The 26,520-nt window shown below is 57.3% G+C and overlaps 2 protein-coding genes across 2 annotated transcripts; one reads left to right on the forward strand and one right to left on the reverse strand.

Annotated features, from left to right (window-relative positions):
* Positions 1-3,640: 3,640 nt before the first annotated feature.
* MAP2K2 (mitogen-activated protein kinase kinase 2) lies at positions 3,641-17,412 on the reverse strand. Its single transcript, XM_069878158.1, has 11 exons — positions 17,291-17,412; positions 15,295-15,505; positions 13,722-13,868; positions 12,273-12,350; positions 11,729-11,780; positions 11,509-11,633; positions 9,495-9,708; positions 8,243-8,307; positions 7,321-7,382; positions 6,586-6,631; positions 3,641-5,512 (listed from the first exon to the last, which is right to left on the reverse strand). Exons 1-11 carry the CDS (start codon positions 17,374-17,376, stop codon positions 5,402-5,404), a joined length of 1,197 nt encoding a protein of 398 aa, XP_069734259.1. The 5' UTR covers positions 17,377-17,412; the 3' UTR covers positions 3,641-5,401.
* Positions 17,413-19,933: 2,521 nt separating this feature from the next.
* Positions 19,934-26,018, forward strand: CREB3L3 (cAMP responsive element binding protein 3 like 3). Its single transcript, XM_069878143.1, has 10 exons — positions 19,934-20,061; positions 20,989-21,113; positions 21,701-21,935; positions 22,666-22,781; positions 23,415-23,546; positions 23,614-23,720; positions 23,803-23,871; positions 23,976-24,060; positions 25,184-25,280; positions 25,353-26,018. Exons 2-10 carry the CDS (start codon positions 20,991-20,993, stop codon positions 25,700-25,702), a joined length of 1,314 nt encoding a protein of 437 aa, XP_069734244.1. The 5' UTR covers positions 19,934-20,061; positions 20,989-20,990; the 3' UTR covers positions 25,703-26,018.
* Positions 26,019-26,520: the final 502 nt, after the last annotated feature.

Here is a 26,520-nt window from a genome sequence, read left to right on the forward strand (position 1 = left end):
TCCAGGACCCTCTCAATCCCCCTAAGACCCCCTCCAAAGCCCCTCAAGACACCCTAATTCCCCCCCCCGCCCCCTCCAAAGTCCTCCAAGATCCCTAAAACTCCCCAACACCCCAGGAGCACTTTCTTACCCCCCCAGCGTCACATCCCTCCCCAGGGAACCTCGCTGACCACCCCCATGTCACCTTTTCACCCTCCCTGTGAGCCACCAGAGTCACATCCCCCCCAGCTGTCACCCCATGGACACCCCCAGCCCCCTGTGTCACCCCAGGGGCACTTTCTTACCCCCTCAGACCCCCCTGTGTCATGTCCCCCCCAATTATTTCCCCATGGGGATGTCCTCGAGCCCCTCCCAGCACCCACCAGGACACCCCCAAGCGTCACCCCATGAGGCACCTCCTCACCCCCCATGCCACCCCCTGGGGGTCAATCCCCAAGACCCCTCTCTGTCCCCCCATCACCCTGTGTCCCCCCAGCCCCCTGCACCCCCCTCCTCCTCCTCCCGACCCCCACTCTGTGTCCCCCAGGAGCCCCTCCTTGTCCCCATACGCTGGGAAGGCTACATGAAGGGAATCATGGGTTTGGCGGGGGAAGGGTCCACAAAGCCCATCCAGTTCCCCCCTTGCCAAGGGGAGGGACACTTCCCATGGGATCAGGGGCTCCAAGCCCCATCCAACCTGGCCTTGAACCCCTCCAGGGATGGGGCAGCCACCACTGCTCTAGGCACCCTGGGCCAGGGCCTCCCCATCCTCATGGTGAAGAATTTCCTCCTCATGCCTAATCTAAATCTTCTCTCTTCCAATTCAAAGCCATTCCCCCTCGTCCTGTCACCTCATGCCCATGGAAAAAGCCCCTCCCCAGCTTTCCTGGAGCTCCTTTCAGTCCTGGAAGCTGCTCTAAGGTCTCCTCAGAGCCTTCTCCAGGCCAAACAACCCCAACTCTTTCAGCCTGGCCTCGTACAGGAGGTTCTCCAGCCCTTGGATCATCTCCATGGCCTCCTCTGGACTTGCTCCAACAGCTCCATGTCCTCCCTGTGCTCAGGACTCCAGAACTGGTCACAGGGCTTCCAGGTGGGTCTCACAGAGCAGAGCAGAGGGGCAGAATCCCCTCCCTCCTGCTGCTCCCCCTGCACTGGGTGCAGCCCAGGACACGGTTGGTTTCTGGGCTGCAAACGCTTGTTGCCGGCTTGTGTTGAGCTTCTCCTCCCTCAGCACCCCAAGTCCTCTCCAGGGCTGCTCTCAATCACATCATCCCCAACCGATACTGAAATCGCGGGTTGCCCTGATCCAAGTGTAGGACTTTGCCCTTGACCTTGTTGAACTTCCTGAGGTTCCCTCAGCCCCACTTCTCCAGCCTATCCAGGTCCCTCTGGATGCCGTCCTGTTCTTCTGGGGTGACAACTGGATCTCTCACTGTCTGCATCATTGATGAAGACACTAAACAGCACTGGTCCCAGTACAGAGCCCTGAGGGACACCAGACCTCCATCTAGACAGGAGCTAAGGAAGCTCTGCCCAAGGCCACCACTGGGGACAATCCCATTGGAGCCACCACCCCCAGGCCTGTCCCACTTGAGGGTGGAATCCATGCAACCACAGTGACCACCACCTCCAACCAGAAGCCCAGCTCCCCACCATTCCGCTCCAGAGTGAACAGCTCTCGGAGGCCTCTCTCTCCCACGTTTCCAGGCTCAATCGCACGGGACCCCGCTGCTGTGGGGCTCCGAGCCCGGCAAGGTTTTGGGGGACAGTTTGAATTCATAGTAATTTTTTTAAAGTTAATTAGAGGAAGAGAAAGAAAGAAAAGAAAATGCTTTGACCACAAGCTCCCCCAGCTCCCAGGGGCCTCCGCTCCGGCCCCACCTGCCCCTTCTCCAGGATTTCCCCGTTTTGCTCCTTGTTTTCCCCTAAATAACCCCGCTCAGCTCATCCTGGGACACCCGCCCCCCACCCCCCAAGCCCGGGGGGCGCTTTTAGAGGGGGTTGGGATCCCTGACGCCATCCCACAGTTGGGAAAACTGAGGCAGGACTAGGGAAACCCAGCTGCAAGTGGGAAGCGAGGGGGCTCTGGGTCCCAACAGTGGTGGGGGTGGGGTGGGGGCCCCCCCATGTGTGTCCCCCCCCCGGCTCTGCCACGCGTCAGCGGCCGCACGCTCGCCGCCTGCTTTCGCTTTCCTGTGCGGTGGCCGGGGGAACACCCAGAGCCCCCCCCTCCAATATATTGTGCCCCCCAAAGGCCACCCCAAAACCTCATCCACCTCTGTCAGGGGGGTGACAGGACCCCAACCCCTCCATCCTGCCCCACAGAGGCTGGGGGAGCTCCTCCCATCCCCTTCCTGCACCCCGAAACCTCTGCACATCCTCAGGGACCCCTCCAGCCAACAGCACCCAACATCCCACAGCTCCCATGGGTGCAGTGAGTTTCTCCCAGTCTCTGCAGGACCCCAGGGGAACCCCCAGCACCAGGGGGTGCATGGGACCCCCAAAGTGCTGCTGCCCGAGGGGTGCCCAGCATCTCAGCGCCTCGGCAGCGCCCAGGGCACGAGAACGCTGCAGAACATGAGGATTGGTTAGTTCTGGCCGGATTTAAGATTCCCCTCTCTTGGCGTCTTTTCACTTCAAATGGAATCCTGGAATGGGTTGGGTTGGAAGGGACCTCAAAGCCCATCCAGTTCCATGGCAGGGACACCTCCCACTGCATCAGGGGCTCTAAGCCCCATCCAACCTGGCCTTGAACCCCTCCAGGGATGGAGCAGCCACCACTGCTCTGGGCAACCTGGGCCAGGGCCTCCCCACCCTCATCGTGAAGAATTTCTTCCTAATATCTAATCTAAATCTTCTCCTTTCCAATTTAAAGCCATTCCTCCTCATCCTATCACTCCAGGCCCTTGGAAAAAGCCCCTCCCCAGCTTTCCTGGAGCCCCTTTCAGTACTGGAAGCTGCTCTAAGGTCTCCCTGGAGCTTTCTCTTCTCTGGGCTGAACAATTCCAACTCTATCAGCCTGTTCTCGTACAGGAGGTTCTCCAGCCTTTGGATCATCTCTGTGGCCTCCTCTGGACTTGCTCCAACAGCTCCATGCGCTCAGGATTCCAGAACTGGACCCAGGGCTCCATGTGGGTCTCACAGAGCAGAGGGGCAGAATCCCCTCCCTCCCCGCTGCTCCCCCTGCTCTGGATTCAGCCCAGAACACGGTTGGTTTCTGGGCTACGAGTGCTCGTTGCCGGCTTGTGTTGAGCTTCTCCTCCCCCAGCACCCCGAGTCTTTCTCCACAGGGCTGCTCCCAATACATCATTATAATTTGCATTACAGAAATATTGAAAAGCCACAAATATTTCCACCCCAAATATTTTGGAGCTGATCTTGGCTCCCTGGGACAGGATTCAGCACACGGCAGCACCCTCAGACCCCACATCCATTCCAGCCCGCGCTGCCTTGCGCTGAATCAATTCCGTTACCTCCTGCTTCTGCTGCCAGCAGCCGATGGACAACGGCAAGAGAGCCACCAGCATCCCGGCACCCCCAGCCGTGTCCCCAAACACCGTCAGTGACATTGCTCCCATCCAAGGAGGATCTGCTGGGGTTCCAGCTCTGCAGGGGTTAAAGCCTCAAAACCAAGATGAGAAAAGCCCTGGAAAGGTAAAGTGCCATATATTTATTTTTTTTTTTCCATGATGAAAATATCGAGTTTAAAAAAAATTGCACCAACAAAATGCTTGATAATGCTTTATCCTCCTCCAACCACCAAATCCAACTGGAAAGATCCCAAAGCTTTATGAACTGACCCCTTTCCCCACCTCCCATGTCAATCAAGAGGCAAAAACCATAACCATGAGCATCCCTGCAGCTCCGGAGGCTTCGCCTGCGCAGGAGCTGAGCCAGACCCCCCAAAAAAATCTGGGATCTCCCCCCAGGGTTTGTCTTGGGGGACACGGGTGCCCCTTTGTTGGGGAAAGAAAAGGGTCTGAGGGATTTAAGGGTAAGCAAGTGACAGCGCCTGCTTTTGGGGACCTGAGGGCAACGAGGACAACAACCACCAGCCCAGCGGGGCAAGAAAAGAGCCCCAAAAGAATAAAAACACATGAAAAAATTCCACAGAGCTTCCAAAATCACCTCCTCCTGGGGATGGAAGAGCACATTGTGGGGGAAGAAGGGAGCGAGGCACCCAAAAATACTCACATGCAGTGGAAAATGAGAGCGGGAGCTGCCGTCCCCCCACTGAGCCGGTGCTGGGGGGGATGGATGTGGCCCCTCATGGGCTCCAAGGGGTTTGTGGGGTCCCTGCCAGCTGGGAGGGGATGTGACAGGGACAAACCCTCAGCTATGGAAAACCCTGCGGCCTCAGGACAACGCGGATCTCACTGAGTGGGTTCATTCCCTCCCTGCACCTCCTGCCTGAGGGGAGCGGGGGGCTCTGCTCCAGCCCCCGTGGCCGTGGCCAGCGGTGGGATGGGGGACAGGCAGCTGGAGGGGCAAAACCCACAGCCTGGAGAGGTTTCACCCTTCCCCGTTATCAGGGGATGGTGTGGTCAGGAGAGGAACCCCACTCTGGGACCAGCGCAGGGGACAAACAGGCTCTGCCTCCTGCCTCTCCATGCTGTAAAGAGCCAGGGAAGGAGAACCCATGCTTTTTGCTCACCTCGGCTCCTAAAGGCACAGGCCACGGCTGCCAGCGAGCCACGGTCCCACCCTGCAGCTTCCATCCCGTTCCCTCATGCTGCGAGCCAAGAGCTCGACCTGCGCTCAGCACATCAAAACCCTTCACTAAACACCCAGCAGGCTTTAAAACAACCGTTTAACAAGAAACCAGAGCAAATACAGCGCTCCCCTCTCCTCCACCTGCCGACAGGCCAGGAGGGAGCTCCCCCTTGTATTTTTCGGCAGGGCACCCATCCCCTTCCTGGCTGGGCTGGGGACACAGCTGTGGGCTACGTTTCTCCACCCCTGGTCCCATCGATTTCTCCACCCCGGAGACCAAAGGATAAAAAACAGGGAGAAGGCGAATCATCTGCCGTGCAGCCCCTCATTCCCTGCCACCGCCTCACACACGCGCGACAGTGCTCACACACACGATTCTGTTCTTTTTTTTGTTTAACCCAAGTGAACATGTTTCCAAAAACAAAATAAAAAGAGAAAAAAAAAATAATAACATAAGCAGCACCACAATTCCCAAGTGTCAGGAGCTCCAGAGCTGGAGCAGAGGCCTGGAACACCCCCACATCAAAAGAAACCAAGCCCACTTTAGGCGCGGGTTGGTGGATAAAGATGCTTCCGAGGGGATGGTGCTTTGCCACTGGGATGCGAGGCGAGAGGGAGCTGAGGAGGAGGAAGGAGGGCGATTCCGTCATGGACCGAGGGAGAGGCAATGGTGGCAGAGGCAGATGGACTCCCGGCGCTCGGCTCGGCCTCACACGGCAGCACGGGTGGGCGTGCTGGGCTGGTTCAACCGCAGTGTTTTGCACAGCCAGCCGGCAAAATCCACCTCCTCCACTTCGGAGCGTTTGATGAAGGTGTGACTCTGAAAGCAAAGGGAAACAGGGTTAGGAACTCGCCGGGTGCTCCCCACCTTGCAGCACCCAGCCCTGTGCCACGGGCCAAACCCCAAAGAGGCACAAAGATCCAGTGGAAACAGCTCAGGCTGCTCTCAGGCAGATCTTAAGGAATTATTTCCTAGAATCCTGGAATGGTTTGGGTTGGAAGAAACCTTAAAGCCCACCCAGTTTCACACACCCCTGCCCCGGGCAGGGACACCTCCCACTGCATCAGGGGCTCCAAGCCCCATCCAATGAGGTCCTGAACCCCCCCAGGAATGAGGCAGCCACCCCTGCTCTGGGCAACCTGGGCCAGGGCCTCCCCACCCTCATAGTCACAAATTTCTTCCCAATATCTAATCTAAATCTCCCCTCTTTCAGTTTAAAACCGTTACCCCCTGTCCTGTCACAACTTTCTCTGATAAAGACGCTCTCCTTATCTTTCCTGCAGCCCCTTTCAGTGCTGGAAGCTGCTCTAAGGTCTCCCTGGAGCCATCTCTTCTCCAGGCTGAACAACCCCAACTCTCTCAGCCTGGCCCCGTAGCAGAGGTTCTCCAGCCCTAGGATCATCTTCATGGTTTGAGCAGGTCTGTGCCTTTCTTATATTGAGGATTTCAGAACTGGACTTGGGGCTCCAGGTGGGTCTCACCAGAGCAGAGCAAGGGGGCAGAATCCCCTCCCTCACCTGCTGGTCCTGCTGCTTTCAATGCAGCCCAGGGCACAGTTGGTTTCTGGGCTGCGAGCGCACGTCACTGGCTCGTATGCAGCCCATATATTCCTATGCATCCACCCAGCTTGGGAGCCAAGTTCACCCCAGGCATCTCCACAGACACGAGACAGCCGGGTGGTTCCCATCCAAGGCTTTTGCATGGCTTAGACACCATCACTGCCTCTGAATCAAGGGTGAGTCACTCCCTCTCCCAGGCTCTATTTGGCTCATCTTAAAGCTTAGCAGGGGAGTTTCCAGCCTTTTGAGCAAGAGAGACACGGAGGGATGGGGCAGCAGCTTGCAGATCTGGTGCCACCCCAATGCAGAAAGAAAACTGCTCTCCCCGCTTACCATCAGCATCTTCAGATCTGCCCGTTCTGCTGGGTTTTTAATTAAGCTGAAATGAGAAGAACAAGAGAGCAAAACCAACGCTGAGCCATATCTTGTGGGAAATCGGTTATCTGGCTGGAGAGGTCTCCTGCTCCACCAAAAGCCACTTGGCCTCCCAGCTGCTTTCCCCAGGAGCCTGGCAGCAAGCAGATGGCTTGGAAAGAATCATCTCCAACAGCCCAGCTCCCAGGGAGAGCTGCAGCAGCTTTTTCTTTTAAATCATGTGGATAAACTGCACCGTGTACATGGAGAACCAGACCTAACGCTTGGTAGGAATTGGTGCTTTTTGTCATGTCCAAATCTCTGTGATTTACTTGGAAGCTGCAGCAGCATCTTCAGGTGTCCCTCCACCACATCAGAAGGGCTGCAAGTCGCTGGTGTGTGCCTGGTGCCTGTAAGGCTGTGGGGTGACTCACAGCCCCAGCAATCTGCTCCACCATCCCCCTGCCAGGTTCAGATTTAGAAGGTGCTGGGACAGTGCTAAGCAGCACCACAAATAAACTGCTTTTATTCCATCCCTTCCCAAGGCAGGAGTTCCCAGCACGATGCGGGATCGTGCTGCAGCCAGGGAGAGATCACCTACAGAGCATGGAGAATGCTGCATTACGCTGACTGTTCTGGGTAGAACCGCAGCCCGCAGAGCTGCCAGGGAGCACGTACAGGCTTCCATCCTCAACCATAAGACGAAATCCTTACCATTTATTTACAAACTCCTGGAAATCTTGCGTGAAAATTCCATTTGGCAGCTTGGGAGGCGGCTGCAGAAAAAAGGAGAAAGGTTTTCTGCATCACTGGGTGTTAATGGGTCAAAAAGCAAAGGATCACCTACAATCTTTAATGAGCTGCAGAAAAGCTCAGCTCCACAGCGATCCTCCTCCTCCTCCTCCTCGCTGCCCTTTCCAGCCTGAGAGCTGCTCCCTGCCGGTCCTCACGCTGGCAGCACGTGGCTGGGCTGGCAGCAAAACGCTGCCCCAGCACCACGCGCAGCCGGGGGACCCCAGGCTGAACCGCTGCCAAAGCCGGGAGACCAAAACTGCAGCGTCACACTTCTCGATTCGACCTCGCAGATCTCAGCTCTGGCAACACCTAGAGCAGATGAAGCCATTCCAGAAACGATATTTAGGGGTCAGCTCCCATCACCTTGAAAGGGGAAGCTGCTCTTCCCACTTGCTGGTGGTACAGACCCTACCTTGAAGGTCTGGGAGGGCATTTCAGCCTGGGAGGGCATTTCAGCCTGGGAATTTAGCACTGGTCACCCTTATTCAAAGGGATTCATCAGAGAAAACAAGCACGACCTCAGCATCCACACAGAGAGAGCGTTTAGGAGCACGGTTGAAGGAGCAGCTCATTACAACCAAGAGCTCCTTCCCCTGCTCTGCTCCTTCGAGGGTCCCAGGAACTCTCTGCAGAGCCTTATTCCAAACCCAGAGATTCTTTTGCAGTACAGATGGGAAAAGAGATTGCAGGAAAAGGAAAGGATATCAGCACAGCTCACCGGGCTATCAAAAAGCCTCCATTCAAGCAAAGGTTTCAGAGCCCACCCTGGCTCAGCAGAGTGGACAAGACACAGTGGGACCTCAGGGAAGCCCAGCAGAGCCGACAGTAGAGAAATACCCACCTCGTTAACTATATAATCCAGCAGTTCGAAGATGGCCATGGCAGGCCGGCTGTCCATCCCGTGGCCTGCGTGGTTAAGACAACAAAGAGTAGTTAGAGGCTGTTCAGGGACAGCGAAGGGTTTCACTTCATGTAAAAACCACCTGTGCTGCGAGACTTCTGCTGGGAGAGGCAAAGGCAACCCCACTTGGGAACTAACTCATGGTTAAAAGAAGCAATGAAGAGAAAACCAAAACACATCTCGAACTTGCAGATTTCTTTCACTGCGTCTATAGTCCAGATTTATTTCCTAGCTTGGAACACTTGGAGTGTACCAGACCATCTGCTGTGGCAGGCTGGCAGTGCTTCTAGAGCCTTCTGCTTCCAAGCAAATGGCTCAAGCGGAGCCGCCTTCGAACACCGGTGCCCGTTCGGTACTTCTCCAAGAGCTCCCAGCAAAGCTGTTCCCAAAAACCTGCCCCTAGCTTGAAAAGAACCCATTGTCAGCACGAGCAGAGCCTGAGGAGGAACATGGGCTGTGACAGTGTCCCTCAAAGCATCTCCTCTGAAGGGTCCACATCCCAACACCTTGCACTGTTCCCAGCACGGGGTGCCTTGCTGTATGGCTTGAACCTTCTCATGGGACAAAGCAGCATCTAAAGGCAGATAAACCCAAGCTCTTCAAAACCTTATCAGACCCTGGTTGGCATCGCCTACAGGAAGGCCGAGGAGGGGCTCTTGATCAGGGACTGCAAGGATATGACTAGGGGGAACAGTTTGAAGCTGAAAGAGGGAAAATTGAGATGAGATCTTAGGAAGAAATCATCTCCTGTGAGGGTGAGGAGGCCCTGGCCCAGGTTGCCCAGAGCAGTGGTGGCTGCCCCATCCCTGGAGGTGTCCAAGGTCAGGTTGGATGGGGCTTGGAGCAACCTGATCTAGTGGGAGGGGGTGGAACTGGATGGGTTTTAAGGTTGCTTCCAACCCAAACCATTCCATGGTTTTATGATCCTGAAAGCAACCTCCTCACCTCCCCATGCAAGACCAGACCCCCACCTGTGCTCGGTAAGAATTACAAACCTCCGTGTAGAGTGGATTCTGCTGGAACATCAATGCAGCTCTGTCTGCTCTGCAGAGAGGGCTTCCTTAGAAACACTCACCTCCCCGCCACAACCTCATCCAAAAGGGCCTTTGGCTCACCCAGCCACAGAGAACAAAACCCGACCCCTTCTCCCCCACGTCTGCGTGTTGTTTCCAATGCATACGACAGCCCCTACCACTGACGGGGCGTCCTGGGGGCCTGGCCCGCGGCGAGATGCTGTGAGACTCTCCCTCTGCCCCGTCCACCACAGGACGGCCAAATATTGCTTCCAGTTCCTTGGAGTCTGGCGGGGGGATTGGGTACCTTCCGATAGAAAGCTCCACTAACGACAGCCCCATGCTCCAGATGTCGGACTGGACCGAGTAGTGGGTGCCCTGCAACCGCTCGGGCTGGAAGGAAAGAGCACAGAAACACACGTTGATGTGGAATATCAATCTGCAAAGTCATAAATGTCATGTGCTGGGAGGAAATGGATGAGACTTGATACCACAACAGCCTCTCCGCCACAAATCTCCACCTCTCCAGGGGAAGGACTGTCCCAGAAGTGTCATGCGCAAAAGAAAGAACACGTGCAAGCATAAAGCACTTGTGTACGTCTCATTGACGGCTACAGCCGAGCAGCATTTCAAGCTGCATACACTTAGGGGCCCTGGGTTCACAGGAGGAGTCCCTGTCTCTCTAGGCTGAGACCTAATGAACTCTATTAATGGAAAGGTTTCTTTTCCTGCTCATTCCTGTTTATACCCAGTAGCAGAGAATCCTCTCTAGGCTCTTACTATTGAAAGAAAACACGAAAATAAATAAAACCAAATAGTCCAAATACAAGCCATCCATACTGGCAGCTTTAAGTCAGCTATGCTGACCCAGGGGCTGAGTGCGAAGGGGATACTGCTTTTAAATAGCCACTGTCTAACTATAACTGTACTTGAATAACCATTCCCAAAATACGAGAGCAGCTCAGGCGCAGGCACGGAAGCAAAGTCTGGTGGCTTCCCCATAACACCCACGGCTCATTCCCAGAAGACCCCACCTCCTTCTGCTCTCCAGCCAGCACGACCTGGGCACCCACAGCCAGCCTGGAGGTCATTTCACTGTTACAGGCACTTCAGTACCGCCAGTTGAGCCAATGCTGCTGCTGCTACTTCTCATTTAAAGGAGAGGCACCATTAGCCCTTTCTGCAGGTCCCTCTCACTGGCTGACTCCAATTCTGCTTTCCTTTGCCATTCATAGAATCCTGGAATGGTTTGAGTTGGAATGGACCTCAAAGCCCATCCAGTTCCACCCCTGCCCTGAGCAGGGACACCTCCCATTGGATCAGGGGCTCCAAGCCCCATCCAACCTGGCCTTGAACCCCTCCAGGGATGGGGCAGCCACTCTGGACAACCTGGGCCAGGGCCTCCCCATCCTCACAGCAAAACATTTCTTCCTAAGATCTCATCTCAACCTCCCCTCTTTCAGTTCAAAACCATCCCCCCTCATCCCATCCCTGCACTCCGTAATCACGAGCCACTCCTCAGCCTTCCTGGAGCACCTTTCAGTGCTGGATGTTGCTCTGAGGTCTCCTCAGGGCCTTCTCTTCTCCAGGCTGAATAACCCCAACTCTCTCAGCCTGTCCTTGTTTGGGAGGCGCTCCAGCCCTCAGATCATCTCCATGGCCTCCTCTGGACTCGCTCCAAGAGATCCAGGTGCTTCCTGCACATTAGCCTTTACCTTCCCATTCCCATCCACCAAACCTCAGCTGCACCAAACTGGTTTTACCCCCCTTTTGCCAGAGCAGCAGAGGAGGTGCTTGTATCAGCATCCACATCCCCTCCGCACTCAGTTTCTTGACCTGAGCTTTGCATATAGAAAGAGAAGATGGTTTTGAACCCACAAACGCTCGCCAAAACGAAAGCTTTTGTAGGATTTGAACATCTTTCCCTTCAAGTCTCTGCATTCCCACATGGACCACTGTTATCTGGGCACAGGATGGAGCTGACAAGACGCCAGCACTGAGAGGACACAGAGGTGTCTGCACCTCAGGACGTTGCCCTGAAGCACTGAGCTCCCTCCCAGTGTGAACCAGGAATGGGCCAGTTTGGACAAGAATGGAAACACAGAGCAAAACCCTGAGTGAACCAGACACCACATGGTGATCCTAGGAGCGGAGCTGAACCCAAACTGTAAAAAACAGCTGAAAGGAACTTACAGACATGTAGGACCGAGTTCCCACAAAAGAGTTTGCCATGGAGTCAATGAGCTGACCGCTGACCCCAAAATCACACAGCTTAATCTCTCCTCGGGAATTAACCAGGATGTTGGAAGGCTTCACGTCTGACAACAGCAAGAGAGAAGAGCGTAAACACAACTCTGGGTAAAACACAGGGCTCGTGTACCACTGGCAGTTATTTTTAGTGTCCTCCTCTCACCTCTGTGCATGATTTGGTGCTTCTCTCTCAGATAGCCCAAGCCCCTCAGAACCTAGAAGGAAACCAAAGACAGGATAAGATCAGAGCCGGGGAGAGAAGTGTTGTCCCTTCAGCAGGATGGGTTGCATAAACCCTGGGTGCTGCCACACTGCAGCTTGGTGAGGAAAACTCCCCTGTAGAGCCCACGTGCTTCAGGCTTTGCAATTCATCACCCACCACGTCAATCTGGGGTTTAGTGCCCGAGAAAGCTTCTCCTGGAGAGGCCAGGTGCGATGCAAGGGGTTGGAGTTAGAGAGGGGTTGGGATTATGCTTTCTCCCTTCCCTCTTCCCCCACGCCAGTTTAGGAAAGCACGTATGAAGAAGAAAGCTTCCTAAAGCAACATAGAATCATGGAATGGTTTGGGTTGTAAGGGACCTTAAAACCCATCCAGCTCCAGCCCAATGGTGTCTAATGGGACACCTCCCATTAGAACCAACACAAGCAACACAAGTGTTAGCCCCAACAAATCCTTTCTGGATGCCTGAAGAGGCACTGTAACTCACCGCTATACTGACTTTTCCCAGGATCTCCTCAGGAATTCTTTTGGCTTCTTTCAACACTTGATCCAAAGAGCCACCATCCTAAAAGAAAGGACGTGAAAATGAGCAACATGCCAGTTCCCAGCAGGAACGCGGCGCAGCCGGCTGCACAGGCAAACGCGCCCAGGGTAGGCAAGAGGTGTACGAGCATTGCAGCTCAGCTTTCTGCAGCGACTCATCACCCAACACACTCCTTTCGGGGCAAAGAGAAAGATATCTGGTGATCAGAGCTCAAGCTTCTTGCTGAAAACCATTCTAATACTATCTTCTATCAGCTCTGCTTCTTGTTATTTTCTAGCTTCCTTTCCAACAGTGGTAAATGCAGAGATGATGCTGTGAGCACTGATCTGGAGGAGCAATAACATTCCCCTCCACCAGCAACACCAGCAAATGCAAACTGTGCTTCACAGCGAGCTCTGTAGAGTGGTGGGTTTACAACATTTCCGTTCAGCCAACCCCTAAACCTCTCCTTCCGCTTTCTGAAAAGTCAATCTGTCTGTCATTTCGATACCTAAATGGGAGCGTGCAGCTTCCACCAGGAGCACAGCTGGAGAAAAGAGCCAGCGTAGTGGCCGGCACCCTAACACGTTTCACTCGTGATTTCATAGAATAATTTGGGTTGGAAGGGAACATAAAGATCATCCAGTTCCAACCCCCTGCCATGGGCAGGGGCACCTCCCACTGGATCAGGCTGCCCAAGGTCCATCCAACCTGGCCTTGAACACCTCCAGGGATGGGGCAGCCACCACTGCTCTGGGCAACCTGGGCCAGGGCCTCACCACACTCATTATGAAGAAATTCCTCCTAATGTCTAGTCTAGATCTGCCCCTCTCCAGTTTATCCCCATTGCCCCTCATCCTGTCACCCCAAGCCTTTGTGAACAGTCCCTCCCGAGCTTTCTTGTAGCCCCTTCACATACTGGAAGGCCGCTATAAGATCTCCTTGGAGCCTTCTTCAGACTGAACAACCCTAACTCCTTCAGCCTGGCCTCATACAGGAGGTGCTCCAGCCCTCTGATCATCCTTGTAGCCTCCTCTGGACCTGTTCCAACAGCTCCATCTCCTTCTTACATTGAGAATTCCAGAACTGGACACAGGACTCCAGATGAGGTCTCACAAGAGAGGAGCAGAGGGGCAGAATCCCCTCCCTCACCCTGCTGGCCATGCTGCCTTAGATGCAGCCCAGGACATGGTTGGTTTCTGGGCTGTGAGCACACATTGCCAACTCATGTCAAGCTTCCCACCCCCAGCACCCCAAGTCCTTCTCTGCAGGGCAGCTCTCGATCACATTAACCCCATCCTGTATTGAAATCGGGGATTGCCTCAACCCAGGTGTAGGATTCCAAGTCTTGGGGAGATGCAATTCAGAACAGATCCAGGAAGAACAGTTTGCAGAGGAGGAACTGGGACTCACCATGTGCTCCATGCAGATGGAGATCTCTCCGTCACTGTAGAAGGCTCCATAGAAACCCACGATATATGGGGAATTACACTCATGCAGCACCTGCAGTTCTCGGATAATCTGATTCCTGATGGCCGGTTTGATTTCCAAATGAATCAGCTGCCAAGAGAAGAAAAAATATTTAAGGTGTAACACATGGAAAAATAACTTTGGGGAACCATGTGACCAAGCCTGGCGTGTCGGAAAGAAGCAAAGTCTTCAAGGGAAGCTTGGCATGGAGTTTTTGCCACCTACAGATGGACATTGAGGGTAAAGGGAGGGGCAGAGCTCTGTTAGCAACTGAAGCAACTGCTGGCTGTGTGACACGTGGAGATCGCACAGATACAGAGCGGAAAGACAAGTCAGAAGTTTGATGCGGGTCTGACTCAGCAGAGAGGAACACCTTCACAAGTTCTGTAGGTGTTGTAAGAAGAGGTGCTCAAAGAAACCACAGAAAGGCAAAAAAAAAACCTGTGAAGATTGTGCACATGAGAGAGCAGTCGCTTTATTCCCCGGGCTCCACGCAGAGTTGGTTAATGCAGCGTGGGGAGGGAAGCCAGAAGCTGCAAAACACAATGGCAGGTGAGTAAAAAAGAGCCACGGTCACTGTGAACTCTAGGACACCCAACCCTGGGGCCGTCTGTCCTTCCCACAGACCCACAAAGGCCGGTCGCTACAGGAAGGACAGCAGTGCCTCAGTTTGCCTTCGCTTCAGTTTCTGAACACGGGGCTCTCAAGAATCTCAAACCAGCCAGTGACACCCAGCACTCGCACATCAAACGCCCTGGAAAACTCTGAGAGCTCAGCTGCAAGCGGAGCCACCTAGAGAAGTGGATTTGCCCATGGAACCCCAATGAATCATCCCAACAGCAGGCAGGAGCAGAGGTTTTCAAGGAAGGGGTCTTGTTGCCGACCAGCCACACCGTTCTCACTAAGCACCACCTGTTCTAATAGGTGGACGAGGGAAATCCTCGCTTTGCTATAGGACACCACAACAACAGGAGTCACCCCTAAACCCACGCCTGAGAGGAACTGCTGGCACGGCTGCTTGGAACCACCCTGGGGATCTGTTGAGTGGGTGGTGAGGAGCGACGAACATGTGTCCTCCACTCCTGTCCATGCAGGAACAACCACCCTCCATCCACCGGCCATTTCCAGTCCTTGTTAGCCACAACTGAGGATCCTCAAGAGATGTGCTTCTCTCCAGTTTAGCCGAGTGCATCAAAAACCAGCCTCACAGGGAAAAGAATAAACTTGTGTTTTCACACAAGGTGTTGCAAACCCCAGGGATCTGTCATGGCCTCTCCCAGGGGACTCAGAGCCAGCCAGAGCAGCCACATCGCTCACAGAGATGAAGCAGGAGAAGCTTCACTTAAAACTTAACTGGGGCCATCCAGGACTGTGGTCCAGCCCCAGGCGAGGTGGCTGGGGTGCAGATGGGCCACTGCAGAGAGATCTCAACCCAAGTCGGCTCTCCCAGAGCCAGAGTGAACAGCAGATGCTCTCCAGCACATCACTACGGCCCGTTCCTCCTCCCCCCAATTACCTTCCGTGCCATAATGAGCCCTGAGGGTTTGTGCTGCACTTTGGTGACCACGCCGCCATTGCCAGCCCCCAATTCAGAAATCCGCTCAAAATCATCGTCCTTCAGCTCGCCCACTTTGGCTTTCTGCGTGAGGAAAGCTTCCAAGCGCTTCTTTTGCTGCTCATCCAGCTCCAGTTCCTCAAGCTTTTTCTGGAGGTCCACCAAGTTTGCCCTGGAGAGGGGAGGAGGAGACAGGAGGGATGGTCAGGAGGCTGGGAGGGCAGTGCCAGGGAGACAGTTTTTTTTTTTTTTAGGGAAGCAGAGGGGAATAAAACAAAAACTCAGCCACCCATATAGCAGCGAGACTAAAGCAAAGCTCTGCAGCAAGGCAGGCTCAGCTCTGGTGCTGACAGGGTCACACGGACAGCGAGACCCATGGTGCAATATCTGCCCAACACGCACATCTCCTCTGGAGAGGAGCTTTAGTGCAGTCAGCTGTTTTGGGAAAGCCAAGGAGTAGGGAAAAATCCTTCAGCCCTTAAAGAGGCAGCGCAGCTCAGAGAGAAGGGCAGCACCAGCAGCCTCTGTCTCTCCCGACATGGGAAGCTGAGCTTAGGTTTTGCTGTGAAACACGAGAGGGCTTGCCAGGGCGTCCAGCACTGCCCTGCTCCATTACACCCCCCTGTCGCCCCCCAAGACCCACTGCTCCCGAGCACAAAGGGGTGTCTGTGCTCCCCCAGCACCTGCTGCTGAGCTCCCAGCGCCACGCAGGCTCCAGCTGCTTTCTCCCATTTGCTGCCCACCCCCTCATCCCCTGCCACCCAGACCTAGGGTGCTACTTCCCGAGGGTCTCGCGCTCCCCACTTCCACTCAGCCCCCCAACGCGACGCCCTGCCTCCTCTCCACCATCCTTCATGCCCACCCAGCCTTGATTCTTGCCCCAAATCCGCTCTCCAAGCCCAGGTCCCCATCCCAGCCTCAAGCTAGTCCACAAGGTCTCAGCTGCCCTCAACCTCCTCTGCCTTCCCAGCAAACCTGGGGGTCAGAGCAGCCTCCAGCCCTGCTCCAACTCCTCTAGCCCCAAACCTGCTGCCTCCACGCCCCAGCTCCAGCTCTCAGATCCTTTCCCCATCCCAGCCCCCCTGGCCTGGCCCTCAAGTTTGCTGCCTGCCCTGTCCCAGCCCCACAGACTCCCAGGCCCAGCACCCATCCTGCTCCTGCGCTGGACTCCCAGACTCCCCGTGCCCGCCCTGTCTGAGCCCCCCAGTGCCCTCCAAGCCTGGTGCCAGCCCTGCCCTGGCCCCCTCGAAGCCCCAGGCCCCATGCTGGCCCTGTCCCACCCCACAGGCCCAACGTCCACCCTGCCTGCCCCCTCAGTTCTCCCCAGCCCTCAGTCCCGCCCTGTTTCAGCCCCCCCAGTCCTGGTGCCTTCCTTGCCCTGGTCCCCCTGACCCATAAAGTTCTAGTGCCAACCCTGCCCAGGTCCCCCCCGGCCCCGTGCCCACCCACCCATGCCCAGTGCCTGCCTGTCCCATACCCCAGACCCAATGTCCACCCTCCCTCAGCCCCCAGCCCCACCCCCGGCCCGGTGCCTGCCTTGCCTCCGCTCCCCCAGCCCCATACCTGCCCCCCAGGCCCCACACCTGCCCTGTCTCTCCCCCAAGCCCCAATATCCACCCTCCTTCAGCCCCCCAGACCCGGTGCCCACCTTGCCCCAGCCCCTCAGGTCCCTCCGGCCCCCCGTGCCCACCCCTTCATGCCCAGTGCCTGCCCTGTCCCACACCCCAGAACCGATGTTCACATACCCTCAGCCCCATACCAGCCCCCCTAGGCCCCACACCTGTCCTGTCTGGCCCCCTCAGGCCCCACACCTGCCCTGTCTCCCCGCCTCAGCCCCTCTCAGCCCCACGCCCACCCCCCCCAGGCCCCGCACCTGCCCTCTCCGCCCCCACCTCCAGCCCCTCATGCCCGCTGCCCGCCTTGCCCCGCCGCCCCCGGCCCCCCGGCACTGACTCACTCTGCGGAGCCGTCGGGGCTGGGCCCCTCGGCGGCGCTGGGGGCGATGTTGAGGGCCGGCAGCACCGGCTTCCTCTTGGCCGGCATGGCCGGGCCTGCGGGGCCTCGGCGGGGGCGGCGGGCGGGGCCGGGGGCCGGGGAGGCGGAGCCAATCGCGGCCGGGGGGGCGGGGACAAGGGGCCGGAGAGGCCAATGAGAGACGAGGACGCGCTGAGGGGCGGGGCCAGAGGGGCTGGAGAGGCCAATGAGAGGCGAGGACGCACTGAGGGGCGGGGCCACGGGGCTGGAGGGGCCAATGAGAAACGAGGATGCGATTGAGGGGCGGGGCCAGGGTGCTGGCGAGACCAATGAGAGATGAAGATGCTATTGAGGGGCGGAGCCAAATAAAAGCGGCTAGAGCGGGGCGAGGCCTGTGGGGGCGGCAGCGCGCAGCCAATCAGAAGCGCGGACTCAGATAGGAGGCGGGGTCATAGTGGGCGGGGCTTGAGGATGGGGGCGTGGTCTCATGAAGGGGCGTGGTTTGGGGTCGTGACCACGAAGTCTCGCGAGACTTGGCTGGGGAGGGGGGGTCTGGGTGGCGGCCATAGTGGAGGACGAGGACTGGGGAGGATGAGGGCTGGGGAGGATGAGGGCTGGGGAGGCTCTTGCTGTGCCAAGGGGGCACGTGCTCATTGCCTCGTCGCTAATTAGCGACGCAGTAATTAGCAGGAGCCACCACCCAGTGCCTTGCCCTGCCCCTCAAGCGCGGGGGGTTCAAAGACAGGGGTGCCGGGGCGCCCTTTGCTCGTTCCAGGCGTCGGCGTCTCCGCGCGGGGCCATAAACCCGGGCAGAGGGCGGCCGATAACGGGGCTGCGGCCTTGGATCCGCACCACGCCTCGATCCTGCGCTCGCTCGGCATCCCCACCCTGCCGGGAGCCAGGGGCTCGGCGATGGTGTCCCCCATGCTCAGTGCTGGGAGGTTGGACCTCAAATCCTGGGTCCAGTTGTTTGGCCCCTCATCACAAGAAGGACTTGGAGGGGCTGGAGTGTGTCTGGAGAAGGGATCAGAGCTGGGGAAAGGGCTGGAGAACGGGGATTGTGAGAGGCGGCTGAGGGACCTGGAGTGGTTTATCCTGGAGAAAAGGAGGCTGAGGGGAGACCTCATCACTGTCTACGACTTCCTGGAAGGAGGTTGTGGAGAGGTGGTTGAGGGGCTCTTCCTCCAAGTAACAACTGATGGGATGAGAGGGAATGGCCTCAAGTTGAACCAGAGGAGCTTTAGATTGGATATTAGGAAAAATTCTTCCCTGAAATGTGTTCTCAAGCACCAGAACGGTTGTCCAGGATAGTGGTGGAGTCCCCATCCCTGGAGGGGTTCAAAAGCTGGGTAGGTGAGGTGCTCAGCGATATGCAGAGGGTTCTGGTCAATGAGAAGCCCAGAAGGTCAAGTGTATCCTTCAAAAGAGGCATGGCCAGCAGGGTGAGGGAGGGGATTCTGCCCCTCTGTTCCTCCCTTGTGAGACCTCATCTGGAGTCCTGTGTCCAGTTCTGGAGTCCTCAACATAAGAAGGAGATGGAGCTGTTAGAGTGGGTACAGAGGAGGCTACAAAGATGATCCGAGGGGTGGAGCACCTCCCATACGAGGACAGTCTGAGGGAGTTGGGGTTGTTCAGCCTGGAGAAGGCTCCAAGGAGATCTTATAGCGACCTTCCAGTACCTGAAGGGGTATGAGAAAGCTTGGGAGGGACTGTTCACAAAGGCTTGGAGTGACAGGACAAAGGGCAATGGGGATAAACTGGAGAGGGGCAGATTTAGACTAGACATTAGGAGGAATTTCTTCACAGTGAGAGTGGAGAGGCCCTGGAACAGGTTGCCCAGGGAGGTTGTGGTTGCCCCATCCCTGGAGATGTTCAAGAGCAGGTTGGATGGTCCTTGGGCAGCCTGATCCAGTCCGGTGGGAGGTGTCCATGCCCACGACAGGGGGTTGAAACTGCATGATCTTTAAGGTCCCTTCTAACCCAAACTATTCTATGATTCCATGACTCTGTGATTTGTTTGTGGACAGCTATGGTTGGACTTGAGGATCTCAAAGGTGTTTTCCAACAAAACAATTCCATGATTCTATGTTCTGTCAGGAAGGGACTCATCCGGAGAGTGACATGGTTGACACACATCAGGCTGAAACCCTCACCACAGGATGAATGTGGCAGCCAACAAACAGCAGCGGGGAAAACTGAGGCAGGGAGGGTGCAGGCAGCAGCTGGGTGGGCAGCAGAACCCAGGTGTCTGGGCCCATCCTGGCCTCAGGGAGCAGAGGGGACCAAGGTTTGGTCTGAAGGAAGTCACAAGTGGTGGAGTCAGTGCCTTCGCTGTATGTTCTCAACACCTGTAAAAAGTGATTAACGCTGATATGCTTGTCTGGAAAAAAGGAAATCGTCCCCAAAATAGGTGAAAGTTCATGGGCAGCAGTGGTGCCTGGACTTCGTTCACCAGCCCCAGGCCCCTCCTGCCCTGCTCGGCAGAGGAGGACAAAAACATTTGGCTAATGAGTTACGGAGTGCAGTAGGTCCATCCCCAGGGCGGCCCTGACATCACTCCCTGCCGTCCCCAATCAGGGACAAGGGATTTTGCAATCCGGGATGTTATTTCTGTGCAGTTGGAGTTTAAACTTTGCCACTTGGTTCAGGACACCACAGAGGAGGAGGTGGCTGAGCTCAGCATCCACCCCACTCCCTGCACCCACAGCAGGTTGAGAAGAAAGGACAGATCCGTGGGAGTGGGATCTCACACAGGTACGTCCTTGGCTGCCAGTTCCTCTACTTGATGGTCCCTTGGGACCATTGGGGGTCACTGATAAGAGTGAGGAGGAAGGACAGGATGCAACAAAGCTCCTTTCTTGTATTGACCATGCAGAGATGATGGTAATAACACCCATACCCACACCCAGCTTGAGGGACACTTGCGTCAGTGCTTGATAGACTGGGAAAGTTAGCTGGGTGGTGGGTTGATTGATCAATGAGTCAGACAGATGACTGGTCAGGCAGTTGGTCAGGGGGCTGGTTATCTGGTCAGTCAGGAGGTCAGTTGGTCAACAGGGTTGACCGTTTGGTCTGCTTCTTGATAAGTTCATTGGTTTGGCTGGTCAACCAGTTGGTCGTTTGGTCAACCAATTGGTCATTTGGTCAACCAGATAGTCAGCTGGTTGGTTAGTTGGGTTGTTAGTTGGCTGGTTGGCCAGTTGGGCACCTGGTCAGTTGAGTTCCTCAGAGTCCACCATCTTGAGCAGTGCCTGGGGTGGCAGTGGTGAAGTGGGGCTGAGTCGCCTTCTCAAAGCTGTCTGGTGCCTGTGGCCTCCTCCCCCTCTGCTTGCCATCCAAAATGATTAACCCGATCTTCCAGAGTGGTCACACATGTGGGACAGGGCTGGATGAGGAGGGAGCTGACCCAGCCCATGGGTCTGGGAGCTCATCCTGCTCCTGTGCTTGAGGGCCACGGTGGGGCTGGGGCAGCCGGGTGCCTGCGTGGAGCTGGGCAGTGCCGGGTAGGTGCAGACATGCACATGGCATGGTCGCTCGCACACATCCCGTGCATGTGGGACCAGACATGCTCCCTCTCACCATCCCCACGTCCCCACCATGGTTTGGGGTGTCCCTGGGGCTGGGCAGTGCGGGGGGTGATCATGGGAAGCTGGTGAGGGACCTGACCGTGTCACCTCACAGCCATGGCCACTGGCGTGGGCAGCCTTGACAGCCTCGACCTGCTGGACCTCCTCTTCGACCGCCAGGATGGGATCCTGCGTGGCGTGGAGCTGGGGACACCCCCAGGCGCCTGGCATGAGGAGGGGGTGAGTTCCCACCTCACCTGGGGTCTGGCAGGAGAATCCATCCCCCTGGCTGACCCGGGAGAAGCATGGGCAGCTCCTGGCGTGATGGGCACTCAAGATCGTAGAATCATAGAATCACCATGTTGGAAAAGACCCACTGGATCATCGAGTCCAACCATTCCCATCAATCACTAAACTATGTCCCTCAGCACCTCGTCAACCTGTCTCTTAAACCCCTCCAGGGAAAGTGACTCAACCCACAACCCTTTCTGTGAAAAACATTTTCCTAATGTTCAGCCTGAACCTCCCCTGGTGGAGCTTGAGGCCATTCCCTCTCGTCCTGTCCCCTGTCACTTGGGAGAAGAGCCCAGCTCCCTCCTCTCCACAACCTCCTCTCAGGTAGTTGGAGAGAGCAATGAGGTCTCCCCTCAGCCTCCTCTTCTCCAGATGATGGGCATCTCTTGGTGATGAGCACCCCAGGGTGATGGGCACCCATGATGTTTAGCACCCAATGGTGATGGACACCTCGTGATGTTGGGCACCCAGGGTGATGGGGCGCCCCGTGGATGAGGTGCACCCCATGGTGATGGATACCTGTGTCTCTGCAGCTCACCCAGGACAATGAGGACTTCCTCAGCTCCATCCTGGGCTCTGGGGACTCGGTGTCGGGCTCGCCCGGGTGGTCCCCGGCCACCAGCGACAGTGGGGTCTGCGAGGACCCCCCCTCCGACCAGCTGGACAGCCCCCCCGGCGAGGTCCTGTTCCCCTACAGCACCCCCTGCCCCGCGCCGCCCCTCCCGGGGGGCTCCGCAGCCCCACGCCCTGAAGTCTCCATCGACCTGGGTGAGCCCTGCGGGCAGAGGGGGGAACTGGGAGAACTGGGGATGCTGGGGAGTGGAGGGGGGATGGGTGATGGTGGGGTTTATTGGGGATAGTGAGGAAATTAGGGGAGCTGAGGGGACTGGAGGGAACTGGGCAGACTGAGGAGAACTGGGAGGTGTGGATGACTTGGGGGGAGCTGGAGGGGGGAAGTGGGGAGAGCTTGGGAGCCGGGGGGACTGGAGGCAACTGGGCAGACTGGAGAGGAGAACTGGGAGGTGAGGAGACTGGGAGGTGTGGATGACTTGGGGGAGCTGGAGGGGGGAAGTGGGAAGAGCTTGGGAGCTGGGGGGACTGGAGGGAGCTGGACAGACTGGGGAGAACTGGGAGGTCTGGATGACTTGAGGAGGGAGCTGGAGGGTGCTTGGGAACTGGGGTGAACTGGGGAGGTTGGGGAGAACTGGGAGTTCTGGATGACTTGTGGGGAAGTGGGGAGAGCTTGGGAACTGGGGTGAACTGGGCAGGCTGGTTTTGGTGGGGGGGCACTGGGAGAGGAGGGCAGTTTGGGGAGCTGGACAGGGTGTGTTGAGGGGCTGGGGCAGGACCAGGGGGTCAGAACCTGGGGCTGCTGTGCTGCTGGGTGGCAGCAAGTCCTCCAAGCCCCGGGAACGAGGCAGGGGCAAGGGTCCTGTGCTGGGACAGGGGGACAGAGGGGACACAGGCTGCTGACGACCTCCGCTCTCCTCTCATCCAGACGTGTGGCACCCCGGGTTCTTCCTGGAGGAGACGCAGGACCTGCCCGTGGTGCCTCCGCCTGCGTCCTGTGCCCTCACCGTCAAGGACCTGCTGCTCTCGGGCAGCTCGGACACCGTGAGTCCCTGCCCTGCGTCCCCAGCCCTCCTTGTCCCTTCCTGGACCACGATCCTGCCCTCATCCCCCCTTCATCTGTGTCCTTTTTGGACTACGATCCAATCCTTACCCTGAAGCACAGTCCCTTCCCCATTCTTATCTCTTCCCGTCCCTCTTCTTGTCCCCTTCCCTGGACCTTTGTCCATTCCCTTGTTGTCCCTTCCTGTTCCTGGACCACAATCCCCTCCCTATTCCCATCTCCATCCCTGTCCATCCGCACTCTTCCCGAACCACAGTCCCATCCTGGACCACGCTCCCATCTCCATCCCCATCCTCATCCTCCCTGGACCACAATCCCATCCGCATCCTGAAGCACAGTCCCACCTCATCTGTGTCCCTTTGCTCATCCCTTTTCATCCCTTTCCCTGGACCTTTGTCCCCTCCCCTCTTCTCCCCATCCCTCCCTGTACCACAGTCCCATCCTGGACCAGTGATTAGTGATTGATGGGAATGGTTGGACTCGATGATCCGGTGGGTCTTTTCCAACCTGGTGATTCTATGATTCTCTCTTCCATCCTCATCCTCTCTCTCTTCCTGCCTCCATCCCTCGCCCTCCCCACGCTCCCATCCTTTTTCCGCGCCGTGGTCCCACAGCAGCCGCCGGCGCCCGGTTCCCTGCTGAGGCCGAGCCAGGGGCAGTTCCAGGAGCTGGTGCTGACGGAGGATGAGAAGAAGCTGCTGGCCAAGGAGGGGGTGTCCCTGCCCACGCAGCTGCCCCTCACCAAGGTGGGTCCCGGAGAGGGCGCGGAGCTGGGGGTCCCAGGCAGCCGCCCTGACTCCCCGTTTCCCGCAGTACGAGGAGCGGGTGCTGAAGAAGATCCGTCGGAAGATCAGGAACAAGCAGTCGGCTCAGGAGAGCCGCAAGAAGAAGAAGGAGTACATCGACGGGCTGGAGAGCCGGTACGGCCCCGGGCACCCTGGGTGGCCACGCTGGGCCTTGCCAGCCCCCCAGCTCCCTCCTCAGCTCATCCCTCTCTCCCAGGATGTCCGCGTGCACGGCCCAGAACCAGGAGCTGCAGAGGAAAGTCCTGCACCTGGAGAAGCAGAACTCGTAGGTGTTCCTGGGGTGGGATGGGGACAGGGGGACACGGATGGGGCCGGTTCCTGGGGGGCAGGAGGGGTCTGGAGGTGCCAGTGGGCTCTCCCGGCCCCCAGGTCTCTCCTGGAGCAGCTGAAGAAGCTCCAGGCGCTGGTGGTGCAGTCGAGCAACAAGGCGGCGCAGACGGGAACCTGCATCGCGGTGCGTGGAGCCCCCAGAGCCCCCACGCAGCGAGGGACCCACGGAGATGGGTGCAGGGGGGACGGACAGAGGGACACGTGCTAAGGCAGAGGGACGGACGCTCCGAGGTTGGACGGAGGGAGGGAGGGAGCGAGGGAAGAAGGAAGGAAAAGAAGGATGGAGGAAGGCAGTGAGGAGGGAAAGGAGGGAGGGAGGGAAAGGAGGAGGGAAGGAGGGAGGAAGGGATGGATGGAGGGAGGGAGGGAAGGAGGGAGGGATGGGAGGAAAAGGAGGAAGGAAGAAGGGATGGAAGAAGGGAAGAATGGAAGGAAAAGAAGGAGGGAGGGAGGGAAAGAAGGAGGGAAGAAGGGATGGAAGGAGGGAGGGAGGGAAAGAAGGAGGGAGGGAAAGAAGGAGGGAAGAAGGGATGGAAGGAGGGAGGAATGGAAGGAAAAGAAGGAAGGAGGGAGGGAAAGAAGGAGGGATGGATGGAGGGAGGGAAAGAAAAGAAGGGAGGGAGGGAAAGATGGAGGGAAGGAGGGAAAGAAGGAGGGAAGAAGGGATGGAAGGAGGGAAGAAGGGATGGAAGGAGGGAGGAATGAAAGGAAAAGAAGGAGGGAGGGAGGGAAAGAAGGAGGGATGGATGGAGGAATGGAAGGAAAAGAAGGGAGGGAGGGAAAGATGGAGGGAAGGAGGGAAAGAAGGAGGGAAGAAGGGATGGAAGGAGGGAAGAAGGGATGGATGGAGGGAGGAATGGAAGGAAAAGAAGGAGGGAGGGAGGGAAAGAAGGAGGGATGGATGGAGGGAGGGAAAGAAAAGAAGGGAGGGAGGGAAAGAAAAGAAGGGAGGGAAAGATGGAGGGAGGGAGGGAGGGAGGGAGGGAAAGAAGGAGGTAGGGAGGAAAGAAGAAGGGATGGATGGAGGGATGGAAGGAGGGAGGGAAGGAGGGAGGGAGGGATGGAAGGAAAAGGAGGGAGAGAGGGAAAGGCGGAGGTAGGGAGGAAGGGAAGTGCACTGGCAGGGGCAGGAGCACAGTTGGGGATGGAAGGATGTGGTCCTGGTTGTGCCCCCAGCCCCTCTCTGGGAGCCGTGTCCCGGGTTCCCCCTCCATGGCCGTGCGTGTTGACGTCCCCTCTGCCCCCAGGTCCTGCTGCTCTCCTTCGCGCTCATCGTCTTCCCGTCCATCAGCCCCTTTGCCCCCAGCAAGGCCAATGCGGACGGCGACTTCAGACCCGTGCGAGGTGAGGCCGGTGCTGGGGCTGTACCCGGAGCTCGGGGCGCGGGAGCAGGCCCTGACCCTCCACCGCACACAGTTTTCTCCAGGTCCCTGCACAACGTGGCCGCCTCGCGCGTGGCTTACACACAGCCCCAAGCCGTGGAGGAGAACCCCCGGGAGCTGCTGTTGCCCGAGCGCTTGGGTGACGCCCCCGAGGCCCTACACGAAGCCTTCGGTGGCCGCACGTTTACCCAACATCCGGACAAAGTCTCCCTGCGGAACGAAACGGAGCCGCTCGCCTCGGAGGGGCTGAGCCGTGGGGACGGGGACCGAGCCGACCCCATGGCTGGGGATGGCACCGCGCCGCCCCAGGGCCTGGCATCGCTGGCTTGGACCGAAGCTGCTCCCAGCAGGCCCGCAGGGCTGGAGCCGGCCGAGGAGCTGTGAGGACCACGGGGGACACCATGGGGTGGCTCAGCACCTCATCCCCTACGGGACAAGCCCTCGGCGCGGCCCCTCTAGGATCCAGGCCATCCTGGCCTCCACAGGTGGATGCTGGACCTGCTTGGCTTTGCTTCTGTTTCAACTGGGAAGATGACAGCGGTTCCCATTAGCCTTACTGGGAGCGAAGGGGCTGCTCCTGCCCACCGGGTGCAGCAGGAGCTGCGGAAGGGAGACGGTGGCGCTCAGGATGGGGACAAGGGTCCTGGGGCTGGCTGGGCAGCGATGCTGCAAGGGGTTGGTTTTTCTTCTGTTTGTTTTTTTTTTTTTAAGCTTTATTTTCATCTCTAAATAAAGGTATTTTGGAAAAAAAATTGACCTGCTTTAGTTAAATATGAGATGATCATAGAGTCATAGAATAGTTTGGGTTGGAAGGGATCTTGAAGATCATCTAGTTCCAACCCCCCTGCCATGAGCAGGGACACCTCCCACTGGATCAGGTTGTCCAAGGCCCCATCCAACCTGGCCTTGAACCCCTCCAGGGATGGGGCAGCCACCACTGCTCTGGGCAACCTGGGCCAGGGCCTCCCCCTCCTCATGGTGAAGAAATTCCTCCTTACATCTAGTCTAATCTGCCCCTCTCCAGTTTATCCCCATTCCCCCTCATCCTATCACCACAAGCCTTTGTGAACAGTCCCTCCCCAGCTTTCTTGTAGCCCTTTCAGGTACTGGAAGGTCTCTCTAAGGTCTCCTCGGAGCCTTCTCTTCTCCAGGCTGAACACCCCCAACTCCCTCAGCCTGATCCCAGTGTGTCCCCATCCCAT

Source organism: Phaenicophaeus curvirostris, chromosome 28, assembly GCF_032191515.1.
Source record: "Phaenicophaeus curvirostris isolate KB17595 chromosome 28, BPBGC_Pcur_1.0, whole genome shotgun sequence".
NCBI classification, from domain to species: domain Eukaryota; kingdom Metazoa; phylum Chordata; class Aves; order Cuculiformes; family Cuculidae; genus Phaenicophaeus; species Phaenicophaeus curvirostris.